This window comes from Diabrotica undecimpunctata, chromosome 6 (assembly GCF_040954645.1).
Source record: "Diabrotica undecimpunctata isolate CICGRU chromosome 6, icDiaUnde3, whole genome shotgun sequence".
Taxonomy (NCBI): Eukaryota; Metazoa; Arthropoda; class Insecta; order Coleoptera; family Chrysomelidae; genus Diabrotica; species Diabrotica undecimpunctata.
The window spans coordinates 3,548,115-3,568,180 of NC_092808.1; the positions used below are offsets into that span (position 1 = coordinate 3,548,115).

The 20,066-nt window shown below is 33.8% G+C and overlaps 1 protein-coding gene across 28 annotated transcripts in view; it reads right to left on the bottom strand.

The window, feature by feature from the left end:
• Positions 1 to 20,066, bottom strand: part of trol (terribly reduced optic lobes) — a 1,082,793-nt gene that overhangs the window by 553,985 nt on the left and 508,742 nt on the right. For all 28 annotated transcript variants that reach the window (XM_072534000.1, XM_072533999.1, XM_072534008.1 and 25 more), the window contains one exon: positions 17,753 to 17,860. In XM_072534000.1, the coding sequence (XP_072390101.1) occupies positions 17,753 to 17,860 (108 nt within the window). The remainder of the gene's footprint in view (positions 1 to 17,752; positions 17,861 to 20,066) is intronic.

Genomic DNA, 20,066 nt, shown 5'->3' on the forward strand with positions numbered 1-20,066 from the left:
GTTCAATACATCTTTCCTTGTTTTTAATAGGTGGCCATTCTGACCTATAAGTTTCTTATAGAATGCTCTGAATTCTTTCTCTCTGTTGAGGTTTTCTATATATTTAAGTTCCTTATTTAAGTGCTTTTGTTTTTTTCTTTTGTGTATCCTCTTTTCGTCTCGCCTCTTTGGTAATTCTCTACTTAGTTCTAGTTTGTCGGGTAAGCATCTTTCTGTAAGTACTTTATTTTTTTTCTTTTGTTGCATTCTTGGTCAAACCAATGATTTTTACGAACACAATTTTCTGTTCCTACTTCATCTTTTGCTGCTGCTTCAATGTTCCTTTATTCTGGTCCAGTAGTAGTCTATATCTGTCTGGCATTCTTCATTTATATTTTGATTCCTTAGCTTGTTGGTGGTGTTTTCTGAGTACCGTTCTGCAATTGTTACATCTCTCTGATTTTGCACATTTCATTTTTTTCTATCCATTTTATTTTCTTAACTGGTGTTTGAAATTCTAGCCCTCAATGTTGAGATCACTAGGCAATGATCTAAGTCTATGTTTGGGCCTCTATAACTTCTGCAGTTGATTACGTCTGTTCCATACTTTGAATTTATTAGGATGTGATCTATCTGACTCGTTGTTCTTCCATCAGGAGAGGTCTAGGTTACCTTGTGTATGTATTTGTGTACAAAATAGGTGCTAGCGACTGTCATATTTAGTGTTTCTGTTTATCAGTCGTAATCCATTATATTGTGTAGGCTATGCTTTCCTATCGTGGGCATAAAAACTCGCTCTCGTCCTATTCTTGCATTCATGTCAACTAATACAATCTTAGTATCATTTCTGGGACATCTTCTGTAGGCCTGCTCTAGGTCTTCTAAGAACTGTTCTTTTATTTCCTCTAGTTTGTTATCATGTCGCCACTTTTATTTAATCTGTATAGTGAAGCTATTTGTGAACAAGCACTCGAGGAAGAAGATCTTGGTCTGATAATAAATGGTGAGACGACCAACAATATAAGGTATGCTGACGATACGGTTCTCCTAACGGGAACGCTAGTAGAACTACAACATCTCGTTCAAAGTCTCAATATATACTGTAACAGTTACGGCTTGAAAATTAATTTGAAAAAAACTAAATTTATGGTAATCACGAAATCAAAGAACATCAGAGCTAATCTTGTAATAGACAATACAACGATTGAGCGTGTGTCCTGTTACAAATATCTAGGTGCTTGGATCACAGACGATACTGATCAAACAAAAGAGATTAGATGTAGAATAGAAATCGCTAGATCAGTCTTTAATAGAATGCGCAAACTCTTTTGCAATCGTGATATCAATATAAAGTTACGAATACGAATGCTGCGGTGTTATGTCTTTTCTACCCTGTTGTATGGAGTAGAGGCTTGGACACTAAAACAGTTGACCACAAAAAACATCGAAGCTTTCGAGATGTGGTGCTATAGGCGCATTCTCAGAATATCATGGATGGACCGCGTCACTAACACGCAAGTACTCCAAACTTTAGACAAAAGATGCGAAATTCTAAATGAGATAAAAACTAGAAAGATGGAATACTTGGGGCACATTGTGAGAGGTGAAAAGTACGAACTTTTAAGAAATATCATGCAGGGCAAAATTAAGGGCAAAAGAAGTGTGGGAAGAAGAAAAATATCGTGGCTTCGTAATCTACGTGAATGGTTCGGGTGTAGTTCGATTGAACTTTTTAGGCGCGCTGCTAACAAAGTCGCAGTGGCCATGATGATTTCCAATCTCCGCTAGGAGTGGCACGAGAAGAAGAAGTTTGTTATCAGTTGGGGCATTTTGAGGATTCTTCTAGTAATTTCCTTATGATGTAGTTTGCATCGTCCGTATGTTCGGGAATGGCAACCTGGTCATCTGGAAATAAGAGTGAAATTTACCTAATTCCAATGATCGAAAATCCAATAGAATTACAGTTTATTGTCCATTGTTTCAGTGCAGCATTGACATTTATTTTAAAAAAAGGTTGGTGACATGCAGCAACCCTTTTTTAGCCTTTTGTTAACTGAAAACATTTCTGAGCAGCCGTTCTGTGTTCTTCCATAGCTAAATTTGTCTTCATAGGATTCTTTAACCATATTTAAAATTGGTTAAACAAGTGCATGAGATATTTTGTTGTTTTATGGCAAGCCACAAGTTATTTAGTGTGACAAGATGATTGATATGGTACGGTCATGTGAGGCACAAGAAAGAACATAGATGTTAAAAAAACTTTTAACTTTCTTCGGTCTAATAGAAGGAAACGATGAAGGAACTTCACCAACTATATAGATTACCGGAGTTCGGGCAACAATGAGGGACCGGAAAATCAAAGAAGATTCCCCGAGAGATAAAAAACGTGACAATCGAAAGACAGAGGCAGCAAGTTGAGGAAGAAGCTGCTATGTTCACCACAATACCGAAAAAACAACATTTTGGGAGCCTCTAGTTCACTTTTAAGTTAACGAACTTTCGCCTTTCTCTATCCTTATTTCTTATTTCTGGTGTATATTCTTTTGACCCGTACATATTTATTAATATGCCGCTATAGTTTTGTAATGTTTAGATAATCTTTTTGGTGTAAACCTTGTTCACTTTAGTTTTGAACCAATTCACAAGTTAGTCCTCCACCTCTGCTATGAACAGGAAAATGCACTAATGAGACCGAAAATCTGTAATTAATCCAAGTGAGAAACCCAATACAGGACAGTTAAAATCGTTAAACAAAATCGGCAGCCGATCGTCGAGGCTTAATTCGAAATTATTTATATTAATGAGTGTTTTGCACTGTTTTCATGGAAAAATAAATTAATTAACGAGTGTACCGCGTACCGATTGTGTTACAATTGGTAACACAATACCTGCTCTGTCCCGGGTTGTTCGGCCCAATTATCTACTGATTTTTATTAGAGTGACATACTGTAGAAAAACAAACCGGTCGGTGATAATTAGTAACTAAAATAACAACAGAATGTATGTTATTCAATAGTAATTCATTAATTTGCCTATTTGATATCTCATTCCATCGCTCTTGCTACTAAAGTATTGTTATAGATTTAAAATTGTAGTAATGTAGAATCAGATGAGAGCCACGAACATTTTCAAATCTCAATCACCGCAGTCTCCATGGTATTTTTTTTTTGGTCGCCAACAATGATATTGATTTTTTTTGTGAATTTGTTAACCTCCCTTACATTTTCGTGAAATTTATCTAGTTATCTACGTTATTTGATGTGAATTAACTACAATTTGAAATGAAAATACATTTGTTTTCACGTTTCGATTTCAACTTCGGAAATTGTTCTCCATAATAAATGGAAAGATTATTTGTTTTGCTGACGATACTGTCATACTTTACACTAGTGATTCTTGGGAAAAACTTAAAACTTTAGCAGAAACAGAAACTATAAAGGTTCTAGAATGGCTAAATAGGAAATTACTGACAGTTAATACTGATAAAACTTATTTCATACCATTTTCAATATACAAAAACAATTTACCCGACTTTTTGGAATTAAATCTAAGCTATAATAACGCGTTCATTAAAATAAATAGGAAAAAATACATCAAATATTTAGGAGTTTATATTGATTGTCACTTGAAGTGGGATGTACATATTGATATGGTATGTAAAACTCTAAGAATGTTATTATACAAATTTAGATATCTCAGCAATATTCTTAATTTGTCTTACTTAAAGATAATATACTATTCTTTGATAGAGTCACGTCTTAGATATGCCATTTTAGCATGGGGTGGAACATATGCTTCTCATTTAAATAAACTTGAAATATTACAAAAGAGGTTTTTGAAAATAATGCTAAAAAAATCTCGCTTATATTCTTCAGAACTTCTTTATCAGAAAGCAGATATTTTTAGTATTAGACAGTTATATTTGTTAAACATTATTTTGCTTACATACAAAAACAAACATGTTTTAAAATCAATAGATCATACTTACAGCACTAGAAGAAAAGTTCATGACTATGTCCAAATTACTAGTACTTATAAATCAATTGGAAAACACAATTTCTCTTACTTCATTCCTAGAATATTTAATTATTTACCCGAGATGTATAAAACTTACATAAGAAAAAATCAACTCATTTAACATGATTAAATCCATTTTTACAAAATTTCTCAAGAACAGTGGATCTGAAATTTTGAATGCGATCTTTTTTAATTAAAATCATCATATAACTAATACTATACAGTATACTTTGTAACAATTTTTTTTGTATTATCAACCTAATGGTACTGTAGAACAAATATTGAATAGTGTAAATGAGTGTAATCCCTGAGCACAACCTCTGGTTCATCAGGGAATTTCTTCTTTGTTTATTTGCTAACAACTATTTGTTTGTACAAAATATTTAACTTAGAATTAATTTGTAATTGAATTATGTTGAACTATCATATTGTAACATTGTTGTATATTGTATATTGGGAAGTAAATAAACATTATTATTATTATCCCAGATTTAGCCATACGGCTCTCACTCCCTCTAAGGGGAAAATTCACTCATCCCAGATACCTACGGTATCAAAAGGATTGAGCTCTGGTGGGACTCTTTCCGTGTTATCGAGCCCTAGGTGACTTGGTATGCTGGAGTATCTCCCAAAAATTTTCGTACACATCTGGATGTTGAGAGAAGTACAGCTTTCTGCATGGTCTTGTAGAGATGTTCATTCAGACCTAGCTTTCTTATATTTTCTAGGAGGTTCTTCGGAATAACTCCAGTAGTAGAGAGAATTATTATTATTATTATCCAGATTTAGCCATACGGCTCACACTCCCTCTAAGGGGAAAATTCACTCATCCCAGATACCTACGGTATCAAAAGGATTGAGCTCTGGTGGGACTCTTTCCATGTTATCGAGTCCTAGGTGACTTGGTATGTCGGTGTATCTCCCAAAAATTTTCGTACACATCTGGACGTCGAAAGTAACACAGCTTTCTGCATAATCTTATATAGATGTTCATTTAGACCCAGCTTTTTTATGTTTTCTAGGAGGCTCTTCGGGATGACTCCAGTGGTAGAAAGAATAATAGGTATCGTCTGGGTACTTTCCATTCTCCATTGTCTCCTGATTTGTATTTCTAGATCTCTGTACTTGGCGATCTTTTCGTTGTATTTAACACGTAAATTATTGGTGTTGGGTATCGCCACATCAATAAGTGTTGTTTGCCTAGTAATTTTATTAACTAGTATGAGATCGGGTCTATTATGGGCCACTGGTTGGTCTGTAAGCACAGTGCGGTCCCAGTATAGCTTGAAGTTGTCATTTTCAAGCATTCTATCAGGGACGTATTGATAATAAGAAAGATGGTCGGTTTGGAGAAGTCCCAATTTGTCAGCTAGTTCTTGGTGGATAATCTTTCCTACTGAGTCATGACGTTCTTTATAATCAGTACCGACAAATGCCTGGCAGCCACCGGTAAGATGTTGGATGGTTTCTTGGGCTTGGCATCCATATCGGCATTTGTCATTTTGGACTTGAGGATCTTCAACAATATATTTTCATATTATTATTATTTATGTTGTATATTGTAGAATCTTTGAAAAAATGGAAAGAAAAGTGACCTTTCCAAAGAAGAGTGTTATTCTATATATTTATTAAAAATAATAATAATTCCCGTCGAGTCTAGTAGGCTCATAGCTTGATTAACCATTCTTCTCCATCCAAATATGTCCTTAAATGTGAGTACGAATTCATGGGGAACTGTCTGAATCTTTTTAAAACAAATAACGGGCTGCGCCAGGGGTGTCCTGTATACTGTTCAATCTGGCTCTGGTGAAAGTAATAATTATGTCACAAATCATAACCACTGGTTCAATAGATAATAAATCTATTATAAATAATACATAAATATAACATATAATGACGGTATTGGATTTTTGTTTCGATACAGGGCAGCGGCAAGCCGCTTATACGTATTTCAACCTCTTTAGATCTCATCAGAGCGGTATATGCCACTGCTCTGAATCGAAACAAAATCTATCCCGTCGTAGGCCAATAATTATCGAAATAACTATTTACAGACGTAACAACGCCATCTAATAACAACAAGAGAAATAAATAAATAAAGTGCAAATCCTGGAATATGGTGATGATATCAATATTGTTGGGAGAACGGAAAACGCTGCGCGAGAGGCGTATGTAGCTTTAACAGAATCAGCTACAAAAATGAGTTTAATAATAAACACCAACAAAACGAAGTATATGAAAATAAACACGCAACCACAACTCTTACGACCACTTGTTATAGAAAACGACGTCATCGAAGCAGTGAACGAATTTGTATACCTGGGAGCGCTCCTTAACACTGAAACTAATACTACCGCAGAGATAAACTGCAGAATTTGCACGGCCAACAGATGCTATTCTGTTATAATGTATGTATTGTAATAATACGCCCAGTCCTAACATATAATTCTATGGACTGTGGACTATGGACCAGTGAATGACAATGGAGTGTGGAGAAGACGATACAACTTCGAACGTTATAAAATATACCAGGAACCTGATATCGCAAAACCTATTAAGATAGGACGTCTGAGGTGGAAACGACATGTAATGCGGATGGAACAAAATGACCCAGCAAGAAAAAAGCTCCTTTATAGCCCCATTGGTCAGAGAAGAAGAGGAAGACCTAGAACAAGGTTCCTTGATAATATCGATGAAGACATGAGAAATATGGGAATACGTGCTTGGCGGAGAAAGGCGATGGATAGGGAGAACTGGATAGAAACTCTTGAGGAGTCTAGGACCAACATCATGATGATGATGATGTCCTTTAAGTTGTCATTTTGTGTGGTGTTTTGGTGGTGTCATTTTGTCACCTATTAAGGGTAACTTCTTATTCTGAATATTTTGAATATTTTTTCATAGAATTCTTCTATGAAATTTCGTGTCGTATGCGGTTTTTGTTGACGAATAAACTTGCATGCTATGAAAGTTATGCGGATTGACTTCTAGTTTGAAGAGAATTACTGTAGGGTGAACAGCTTAAAAATCAAGAACTGATTTTTGTAATCTTTGTGTATGATAAAGAAAATACAAAAATTTAATATACCTACATGAAACCATAATGTAAAAAGTACTCATTTATAAGGTGCCAAGACTTGGAGAATAAATAAGAAAAACAAAAAATTATCGAAAGCTTTAAGTACTTGGACGTCTTCAAAGCACTTCTGATATGCAAGCAGCAACGTAAAATATAAAATACTTTATTACGTTAATAAATAAATATTCAGTGAAAATATTATTCGTGTGTTTGTGTGAAAAACATAATTTTGAAATCAACTGATATTCATTACATCAGATGTCCGATTAACTGTAATGTATATGATTTTAACTAAAAGCATTTTGTCAATGTACTGTCGAGATGGCGGCCATTATAATTACGTGATTAATTAAAATAACTTTATTTTGCACTTTAAATTATGACTTTCCAATTATTTACCAAATCAGGAGCGGCGTAAAACGGGATATATTCCAATATTAAATATTGTGTTTATATGGGACTGAGCCACAATTAACTGTAATGACTATTTCACTCATCTTAAAATTTTCACATAATCTGACCAATTACAAACCAAAGACAGCTTGTGTTATCGCGAAAACACCAACTGTCTTTCAATTCTGATTGGTCTATCAGCTTCGTACTGTCGAGATGGCGGCCATTATAATTACGTGATTGATTAAAATAACTTTATTTTGCACTTTAAATTATGACTTTCCAATTATTTACCAAATCGGGAGCGGCGTAAAACGGGATATATTCCAATATTAAATATTGTGTTTATATGGGACTGAGCCACAATTGATTGTAATGACTATTTCACTCATCTTAAAATTTTCACATAATCTGACCAATCACAAACCAAAGACAGCTTGTGTTATCGCGAAAACACCAACTGTCTTTCAATTCTGATTGGTCTATCAGCTTCGTGTTTTCAACGACGTAACCATGGATACCGAACGCAAAGCAAAGTTTGACGTTTGCCAAAAAAATTATTGTAGCTGTATACGTCAAAATGAGTCGTTTCGGTGGTACTTCAAACGAAGTTATAAACCAAAACATTGAAGAAAATATACCGAGTAACACAAGAAAATCTAAATCTTATATATGGAGACAAATTTATGATGTTCTGTGTGGATCGCAACTACAAATTAGATGCAGAAAATAACAACGAAAGACTAACTAAATTCCTTCCTCTCATTCTACTGAATTTTTGACCTATCACTTTGTTCATGAAATAGTCTAATAAAATACCACTCGTGATTTAATTTAGCTTATAAGTCTGTCTTTTATTTCTAAACTCAACTGAGTTTCTTAAAGAAAACACCACTCGTCCTACGGACTCGTGGTGTTTTCAAGCAACTCAGTTTCGTTTAGAAGTAAATCGACAGACTTATCGCGAAAATTGAATCACTAGTGGTATTACTATTGATAATTACGTTTTTAACTAAAAAAAATTGAAGTTTCGGTTTCCACTCAGGAAATCGTTCTCAAAAAAGTTTATTTAAGAATTTTGGTAGAGTGTATGTATAGCAACCGAAGTTGTTGTCGAGGTTAGGTTAAACATATCAAATTTTCGGCGAAGTGAACTTATTTAAAAAAGCGAAGGTTTGAAACAAAATGTACCTGGCGTGTTTGGAATTCAGTGCGTAATTCATCCATAACATTTAGTAGCTAAATATCTGGATGCCAGATAACATGAAACTATTCAATAATTGGTCATAAATGCAAGAAAAATATTCTTAGCAACGCATAAATATGCGTAGCATAAATTCTAGATTATCTGTGCGCGGTTGAGTCAAGCAAATGACGAGTAATTTCATAGAGTACACCCTTACATTGAAGCATGCTGGTTCTCGAAAGGATTATGTTTGGCAAGATTCTATTTACCTTTTGGGAGTGTTTTACCGTTTTTGGATACTGAAAATTCCTATTTGAAAGCAAATTAATCAGATGAAAGCCAAACTGCTTTTTTAACAAATTTGTTTACTAAATCTAATACTTGCAGCTACAAGTAGACAGTCTGAATTTAATATTAGCTGCAATGCCTATCATTGTAGAACTAATCTAATAAAGCAAAATATTGGGCGACGCAAATTTGCCCAGTTTCCCAACCACTAGGTTTTGCACTACTAGGTTTAGAGATTTTTGACTATGGAAATATCACACTGGATTATCAAGCCATATTGTGACATTGCAGAAATGTACAAGATCTGATCGCTAGTAGTAATAATGAACAACTTAAGATGGAGTTCAGAAAGATGTATCAACAGTTCTGCCTTCTGAAAGCTATACCTGTTTCTTGTCGTGCACTATGAACTACCGTAAAAAAAAATTGATAGCTTTTCCGTCTTCCTACCTGATGGAAGGAGCTTTTAGAGTGGTTACCAATCTGCTGAAGAAAAAAATATTGATACCAGAGTGTCAGAGTGTCAGGTTCATCACTCTGATTATGTAACAGCAATCATTAGTTCTGTATTACCAATACATTACAATATACGCATTCCTTTATCATGCCTTTAAGCAATTTTATAACTTTACTTCCAAAAATATTTCTAAAATCTTGTTTTTTCATCTTTTCTAAACTAACCCGATCAAAACATTCATGATAAGCGTAAAATGCTCTTCTAAAAAATTAAAATCTTCGAAATATTTATATTAAAAGACAGATGACAGGTTCTTTCGTTTCGACGAAAAGTATTTGACAGTCAAAAACGCAATACTAAATATTCACTCTGATGAATATGTAAAGTCTGCTGGACAGCGTTGAATCAAACAGAACCGGACCGACTATTTTCTATGCTAACAAATTTTCAATACGTAAAGAGTAAAAAGATTTTAATAAGTTAGCTTTATAGGTCAAATGAAATGGATAGATTTTGCTATGAGCAAAAGTATGCTAATGGGTGAGGCACGATTTTCCAAGCAAGATATACACACGGGAACTTGGAAATCTCTTGATAATGAAACGGATAACCAAGTAGATCATATGGTCATTTATGCAAGACACTTTTGTTAGAGTATGTTAGATCTTTTAGATGAGCAAACATATATAGTGATCACTATTTGGTGAAGTCACGTTGGAAAGAAAGGGTATTCAATCAAAAAAAGAGGAGTGGACAAAAAAGAAAGAAAACCTAAATATTCTCAAAAAGAAGATATTAACCATCATCAGTTGGTACTATAGCCCTTCCTGCGTCCTATAAATCGTCCTGCACCTCGTCCGTATATCTGAGTTAATTTCCTTAGCATGGTTATTCTAGCAGGATCACTTTCATCCATCCCCATAATGTGGCGCAACCATCTTAGGCAGTTTATTTTGATGGTATTCTTTTGATCTTGATCTGTGGATTCTCCATAGACCCTGTTCATTAACCACGCCATATATGGTCCTTAAAACTTTTTTCTCAAAGATTCGTAGTAACTTTTCATCTCGAGTCGTCGTTGCTCATGTTTCCGATCCGTAAGTGAGCACTGGGCGTATTACTGTTTAGTGTAAAGTTTGCACTTTGTTGATTTTGACATATGTCTCGCTCTTAGGTGAGGCTCTAGGCCAAAATAGAAGATATTAACCAGTAATGGATAAAAATATTAGATATTGTATTGCAGAAATCGGTTGACATTTTGGGTAAAAGTAGGGTAGAAAAAAGGAATCAGTGGTCTGATAATGAGGTGCAAACATAGACTAAAATCGAGAGCTAGAATTTCACAGAAAATAAACTGGATAGTAAGAAATGAAATGTGCAAAAGCTGAGAGATGTAACAATTATTGTATGACGATACTCGGAGAACACCACCAACAGGGTAAGGAATAAAAATGTAAAAATCATATCACCGTATGACATCATTTGCAGAACGAATAGTAGGAATATACCAGGCTAGTTTCAGAGGTGGTAAATCGACAATTCATCAGATTGCAACCCTAAGACAAAGTTTAGAAAAAACACTGAAATAAGGCATATATACTCATCACTAGACTTCGCCAATATGCATATTGCATATTTTGCATATTGTGCATATTTTATGCAAATATTTCATATTTTGGCATATTTGTATAAAAGTTTGCATAAAGTGCATAAAAGTTCAGATTTTTATACTGTATTTGAAAATTTTTAAACATACCATACGTAATCTCTACAGGTACAAAACATTTACAATTTCAAAGAAGATCAATTTAAGTAGCCCTCAACATTCTTAGAAAGTCTCGGTCACTGAGGCATTCAGTTATTGGATAATCGCTAAGGGTTCGCTCATTTGCATTTTATGATCTAATCCCCAAATCTATCTACAATTTATTGTATCTTAACAGCAGGTAAACGGCTAATAGTTTTGTTCCTAATTTAGGGATTTTCCAAAATCTCCCAGTTTATTGAATTAGGTACCTAAACATTTCTAATTTGATGCTCAGATTTGTAAATCATTTTTGTTTTGATATTCAAAGCGTAAACACTCGTTGTGCGTAACAAAAAGGAAGATTGTGATTTTATAATGCCTAAAACAACCAGTGCTTCAACTTGGATTAAACCTTATAAAGAGCTGTCTATGGATATGGGAAAAATCTACTGTTCAGTCTGTGGCAAAATTGTAAGTATCTAAATAAGCAGTAAATTACTGCTTATTTTATCGGATGCTGCTCCTTATATGGTGAAAGCAGGACAAAATTTAAAAATATTTTTCCCAGATTTAATACATGTTACTTGTGTAGCACATGGATTAAACAGAGTTGCAGAGGAAATACGAAAAAAGTTTCCTCTTGTAAATACCATGATATCCAGTGTCAAAAAAGTATTTCTTAAATCTCCTATAAGAATTCAACTTTATAAAGAAATGCTACCTAACATTCCTCTTCCACCACAACCTATTTTAACGCGATGGGGAACATGGTTAGAAGCAGCTAATTTTTATGCAGATCATTTTGTTAAAATAAAGAACATAATTGATACGTTAACAGATGAAAGTTCCCAATCTCTTTTGGATTCTAAACAAACTTTTCAGAGTAACTTGCTTCAACAAGAACTTTCATTTATAAAATCAAATTTTAGTTTTGTTCAAAAAACAATTACTCAGTTAGAATCACCAAAACTGTCATTGTTCGAAAGTACAGCATCAATAAAAGAATTTGCGTCATGTTGTCGGAACGTTAGGATGTCTACTATGGAAAAAAATAAAGGTTACCATATTCTTTCTGAAGTAGTCAGTGTTCTAGCTGGAAATATTTCGGAAACAATTAATTTAGAACCAAATGTTTTGGTTAGTTTGAAAAATGCTCCCGTTACATCAGTTGATGTTGAACGAAGTTTTTCCATATATAAATATATGTACTCAGACAGAAGCCACAAGTTTTTGTTAGAAAATTTTGAACACCACTTGGTCATTTATTGTTACCATAATTCTAAATAAGTTTATTCATACTTAAAAATGATGTAGTTACTTAAAATAAATGTAAATCGTAATGAATAGTAGGAAATATTTAGTTATGTACACTTTTTTTTAAAATAAAATTGTTACTATTTTACGATTTTTTTATTTATTTGTATGCATATTTTGTAAAATATTTGCATATTTTCGGGTAAACACGAAACAAATCAGTTAACTGTTAGACTGTTTTGGTAGATGAATACTCTACTACGTATAGTTATTAGACTGTGCAGGTGTATTTTAGGTTAACGGAGTTACTCAATGCTTAACGAATTTTGAATAAAATAGATTAAAGAAGAAATTATTATTCCGTCTCTGTAATAATATCTGTTTCTGTTTGCGGCAAAATATTTAGCAAGCAATTGTGCTGCGAGTTTTGTAATTGTAATATGAATAAAGTATGATTGCGTTTTGAGCATATCATCCTCTCTACATGGGGTGGCAGCAATGAGAGGGTGGTACGCCGACAACAAATCTCTGTCGACGAGAAAATCCACTCCATTTCCCTTCGTTTCGTCCGTTAAGGATTAATACGGTAGTAAAAAATTCCCGGGAAGCAATTGCCACATTTTCAAACTCCGTAGGAAAGGGCCGGATAAAAAATTGGGTGTCCTATTTCATGCTTTTTATTGCATTTAATCTCGTTGCTTTTTGTACATGTACACGCATATGTAAGGAAACGAAAGAAAGTGATTTACCTACACGCATATACGAGGATAGTCGAATGTTCTTTCCGCCGAGAAAGTCCAAAACAAAATCTGTGAATTTAATTGTGAATTCAGAGACCTGGACTCTAACAAAAATAATGAAAACATGTTAGGATGTTACGAAAAAAAGGACTAAGGCGAATCTATGGAGCAGTGAATGACAATGGAGTGTGGAGAAGACGATACAACTTCGAACTTTATAGAATATACCAGGAACCAGATATCGTAAAACATATTAAGGTAGGACATCTAGGTGGATAGGGCATGTAATGCGGATAGAACAAAATGACCCAGCTAGAAAAACGCTACTTGCTAGACCCATTGGTCAATGAACTGAAGAGGAAGGCCCAAAATAAGGTTCCTTAATAACATGGATGAAAACATGAGAAATATAGAAATAAGTGTTTGGCGGAGAAAGGTGATGGACAGGGATGATTGGAGAGAAATTCTTGAGGATGCTAGGACCCACGCAGAGTTGTAAAGCCAGAATGATGATGATGATGATCATTAATTGGGTTAAACTAACAAGTTCTTGAAGTTATGCGAAAATAAACGTGAAAAAATTTCAGTGCTAGGACGCATTGAATGGAGCTGTTTATATGAAGTGGTCCGTAAGTAATAGGATAAACTGAAATGGAAGATTCTTGGTATCGAAATATTATCGACGAAAGCAACTTGCTTCCATAAAATATTTATAATAAAAAAGATATAAGATTTTGAATGTAAGAACGTAAAAAATTAAAGTCAGGAGTTTTATGGTATGACAAATCATAATACGATAATGTTGATGACGTAACAGTACACATAACTTTTGTGTCTTTAACGCTATTGCTCATTTTATTGAAAAATATTAAAGTTACATCATTTTTGCGGAAAAAATGCAATAAGAAAAATGTTCGGTGATAGATTGATTGGGCAGAGGAAGAACGAGAACACCATAATATCGGAGAAGACATGAGAGACATGGAAATATACTTTTGCCTAAAAAAAGTGATAGATAAGGAAGACTGGAATGGAATTATTGAGGAGGCTACAACCCATACATAGTTAAAAAGCCAGAAAGATGATGATGATTCATGAATCAATTACAAGAATCGTTTTATAAATCGTAAAATAATATCCTTTAAAATTCTTTGAAAGGTTAAGTTAAATTTGAATAATATTCTGTCAGTTTAGTCTCAAAGATGAATGAGATCGGCAAATTGAGATTTTCGGATACATCTGTAGCAATCGGCTAGAGTTTCATGCTTGATTTCGTTACGGAAATGGCACAAAGTCTTTACCATATTTGCTACAAAATCGCATAGCTGGACAACCAGTAACAAAACTTAGGTTATTATCATTTTTAGTGATTAAAGCTTCCCGAAAATACATCAAATTTGACCCGGTGTTTAACGTAGAAGTTAAACTAACTAGTTTGCTAAAATTAGCAAAATAATACTTTGAATAAAATTAGCAATTGATTGGCATAACTCATAAATTATTGTCAATTCAGAAAGTAGCTCACTTACCATTTGTTGAAATATGTCAATTGGCATGTAGCACCACGGCGAGGAGAAATAACATCTTAGGCGATAGACAGGTCTCATCACCTCGAGTACTTGTCAGCTACTGCCCATTTCATAGGGACAAATCCCCTTAGCTAGGAGGTCCAAAGATCTTTCGACCGAATGTAGGGTAAACCGTAATAATTTAAAACTGTCATCTCGAGCTTTTGCTAGAATAGCGTATGCGTTTCCATTTTTAAAAATGAGGTACTTAAGATAAGATTTCAAGAAAATTAATCGTTTTAAAGCGTACCTGGGCTTTCGAATAAACGACAAAGGTGGTTCTTCGATATTAAAAACATTATGAGTTAAAAGTATGAAAGTAGCTTTTAAATGAAATAACTAATTAAAATATATAACTAAATAGGTCATATTATAATAACATAATAGTAATCTTAAAAATAAATGTTTTAAGTAAATGCTAAATACTTTTCCAAACACCCGGTTTTTGCTGTTTTTGGTAAAACAAATATAGCAGCACATTAAGCTCTACTTTAGACAAAATATGGTTGAGTATATTGTAGACGTGAGGAGAAAATCGCCGCATTTTAAAACTGATGAAAAGTTTGGTTAAATCTGATGATCAAATGCGTGATTTGATTGATGGAAAGCTTTTGAGTCAGCACTAAGAGGCCAAAATAAAACTGAAAGGTAAATATAAGTAGTTGATTTCACTATTATAAATAAAACCCTTAAAGAGCATCTAAAAATTGCTCAAAATGGGGTATATTAGAGTTTGTAGTGAGCAAATTTTGATTTTGATTGATGGAAAGCTTTTGAGTCAGCATTAAGAGGCCAAAATAAAACTGAAAGGTAAATATAAGTAGTTGATTTCACTATTATAAATAAAACCCTTAAAAAGCATCTAAAAATGGCTCAAAATGGAGTATATTAGAGTTTGTAGTGAGCAAATTTTGCACCGGATTAAAAATACATATTTCTTGTTAATTCTATGTGATCAAATTGATGAGACATCAAATCAGTCCAAATGATATTACCATGTAAGCAGCATGCATGAACATTTTTGTGTTTTTTTAAGAAAAAGCGATTTTTTAAAAGTGACATCATTTTAATAAAATACGAATAGCTATATTGATAAGCAACCTCCAACGTGGAAGTGAATCACAAGATGAACGATTAAAGATAAGACGAGAGTAGACTAATCAGCCAATGCGCTATCGAGTCCAGGAGATGCCAATGAGGCACCGATGACAGCAACATCAATGTGATATTTTAGAAGAAATTATAAATATAAGACTTGACCAGAGTAGGTGCTCTGGATGGAAATGGAACTAGATTATTCACACATTTAACTTGTAACATTACTAAAAACTCGTGATATGCGTGTTTTAAGAAATCGAAGAGGTTCGTAAAAGGGGTCTTGTTTTAAATGAAGCTTCCAGATTGAAATAAACGTAATAAGATCAAGAATAGTTATTTTGGTTAACAGTATTTCGGAAAATATTACCCTAGGTTGATATTATGTTTGTTGACCAAATATAGTTAAGGAATTAAGTGTTTAAATTCAAAAGGACCTGCAACTTTTAAGAAGGATATCAACAATATAAGGGATCATCATCATATAACGGGGGTCCTACGGCGATTGCCGCTTCCCGCAGTTCAGCCTCCATCTTGTCCTATCTCTCCAATCCCCCTCTTCTAAGCCTCTAGATTGCATTGTTTTTGTAATTTCTCTTCTCCAGGAATTTGGTGTTCTTCCCCTTTTCCTTCTTTCTGGCGGAACATACATTAAGGCTTTTTTTGGCCACCGCTCCTCCTCCATTCTCATCACGTGACCATACCATTGTAATTGCCTTCCTTGTATTCTATCTGAAAGAGTATCTCTAATTCCTGTACGGTTTCGTATTTCCTCATTCCTGATTCTTTCCATTCTCGATACTCGACATGACCTTCTAAGATAATCCATTTCCACAACGTCTACTTTATCTCGTTCATTCTTTGTCATCGTCCAACATTCGGCACCATATGTGGTAATTGGTTCTACAATTGCTCTGTATACGCGAAGTTTGGTATGCAATTTTATTTTATTAGACCACATTAATGAATTCAGTATTCGGATGCATTTTTTCCCTTGGGTTATTCGGTTTTGTACATCTATCTTAACTCTGCCATCTGCTGATATGATGCTTCCTAGATATTTATACTGGTTGCAGCCTTTTGTGACTGCGTTTTCAAGCCTCAGATCTGTGGTATTTCCTCCAATTTTTAAATATTCTGTTTTGCTTATGTTTACAGTAAGCCCCCATTTGGCATATTCCTCAAATAATTTTCGATTCATATAATTTATATCTTCCTCATCGGTTGCAACCACCACCTGATCATCTGCAAACAACAATGTATACAGAGTTGATAATAATATAAGGGATACAATTGATAATATTCAGGAATTTAAATACGCTGTTCGAGTTAGTGAAGGCTTGTGAATATTTTCACAAATACCTGCATGATCAACAGTTTCTTCTTCAAACTGATCACGTACCTCTAAACTAAAGTAATCCATACAAGTTTGCAATCCCGAAGGTCAAATAGTAAGGGTGGCTAGCGGTATAACAAAAATATGATTGACATAGAGCATACGGCAGGAAAAATCCACTCAAATACCGATCTTCTTTATATTGAAAACGTTAACTCATATCACAGATCTTTCACCATTTTTGAAAAAAGAAGTGTACGAAAGAAAATACGTTAATGTCCAACGATAGGTTAGCTGAATAACAATTGTAGAATGCAACGCATGTTCCGAATAAAAATTAACGCCCACTAAGTTGAAAAGTCTTTTAAACTGTTTCCTTCAAAAGATTTAAAATCAAAGAATAAATTTCAATTCTTCAGTAAAATTGGAATGTAATATAAAAAATATTAATAAAACTTTAAGATGTCTATGAAATCACTCTATAAAAATCTATAAAATCTCACAAATTTAAGATATCTACAAACATTTTAATCAAAACTTTTGAAGACAAAAACATATATGAAAATTATGGCTTTTTGGGTTTAAAAACCTCTGACATATTATATTCACTTACCTGGACAATCTTGTTCGTCAGCATTATCCCTGCAGTCTCTGTTTCCATCGCATTTCCTCTCCAACGGTAAACATTGGTCGTCGCAGGAAAATTCGTTTTCGTTGCATTCTTAAATAAATAAAAAAAAATTGGATGAGATCCCAAACACCAGATTAATATTAATATAACACAAAACGATCAATAAAACATCAAAAATCGTTAAGTGTATTAAAGGATTATATCAGAATTATAAGAGAACAGTAAAGAGAAAACGAGTTATCCTTACTCACGTCATATATTCACATGGCATGAGATTTTAAATACGCGACTTTTTAACAACATACGTAACGTTTTCTCATAAAAGGTGACATTTGACATGAGACATGACTTTTTAACATAATATGTGATATTTTACGTTACGTTTTGACACACTACGAGACGTTTTAATATTAAACATAACATTTGACGTGAGATGTGACGTTTTAACATAAAACAAGATATTTCCGTGACTTTTCTACATAATTAGACTCTCCGTACCCTTTCCTTTCCAGCAACACCTCATACGTTGCGATTAGTCGAGCCTTTTAATGACTGACATTCCAAAAAATAAAAGTATGACCAGAATGGACCTTAAATCTTCTTATGGAGATTCATATGATGAAATAATCTTTTTTGACACGTAGGAAAAGTTTATTTACTAGAGTTAGAAGCTGAGAAGGACTTTTTAATGAGATACCAATTTTTTTTTTATGTCAATTCCTTCTATTCACTAAATCATATCACCATAGCACATGGCAGGACCCTTTATGTTAAGCCGTTTGGGCCTCGTGAATTTAGCATTTATTCGATTGAAACTGTATATCTTAGCCTAATTCCTTTAACTTTCACGCTTTTCATGTATGAGCATCATCCCATTTTTTCTTCCTTACTCTAACTTAACCTCTCTTTAGAAACCATTCTCGGGGATGCATTTTATCTTTGTACAACTTTAGCAGAATTTTCTAATAGTTTGTAAATCTTATTTTTCATTCATTCGTTATTTCCTATTCAGTCAAGGTTTCCACAGATCAGCCGAGTCAGTCAGAAGTCAGTCAGTTAAGATTTCAACAGTCAATTTTCAACAGATTGAACAATACGAAGAATGTGTAGCGAACCCAACCGATTGTAGGTACTATAAGTTTGTATAAAATGAGTCTGGATAGTTGGATATGAAGAAAGAAATAAACAATAAAGTAGGTTATTTAGGTATCTACTGCAAAATAGTCTCTAAACTACACTGCACAAAGAAAATAGAAAAGTCTACTAGTAGGCAAATGCATAAGTTAAACACATATTATGACGATGAGATAAAAAGCATTTAATAAGGGTTGCGACGAATAGAGTCATTCATAGATTATTAGCTATCGGGATGTTGCTCATAAAGATATCTTTTAGTGAACCATATGCCGCCCAAGCAAGTGTTATTTGTCGTTGAAATTCACAGGTCTGATTGTCCTTGCTTATTCTAGATAGAATAAATACTGAAGGACAATGACTGGGCTTGAAGATTAATATAGACAAGACGAAGGTAATGGTGGTTAGCAGAACACGAAATATGCAATTAAATATACGAGTAAACAATAAGAACATCCAAAAGGTCCCCAAGTTCAGATATCTCGGTAGTTGGACAGATTCTGAAGATCTAGATCCAGACATAGAGATACGTAGCAGGATTAAACAAGCCACAACAGCATTTACTAATATGAGAACCTTGCAAAGCAACAACAGCCTTAACTTAACGCTTCGATATCGCTTTGTAAAATGTAACATATTACATACTGCTATATGGTGTATATATACATATCCAAGTGCCGACGCAGCCACCGATCACAATTTACTGGCATCTAGAATCAACCTAAAATTAAAGACAATAAAAAAGCCTTCCATTACAAAGAAATACGATAGACAAAAACTAAAAGAAGAAGAATTTAAACATCACTTTGAACAGACAATGAACGAAAAAAATCGAGAGAACATAAGACAAGTATACAATGTACCAACAGTCGAAGAAAGATGGGATAACATAAAGAATGGTATCATCGATACAGCAACGCAAAGTGGAACTGTCACCCATTATAAAAAGCAAGCATGGATGACAGATGAAATAATCGAAATGATGGATGAAAGAAGACAGCTTAAAAATAGAAATAACTCAGAGTATAAACGAAAGCATAATCTGATTCGAAGAAAAATCAGGGAAGCCAAAGAGTTATGGATGCAAGCAAAATGTGAAGAACTAGAAGAATTGCAACGAAAACATGACGAATTTAACACACATAAGAAAATAAAAGAAGTT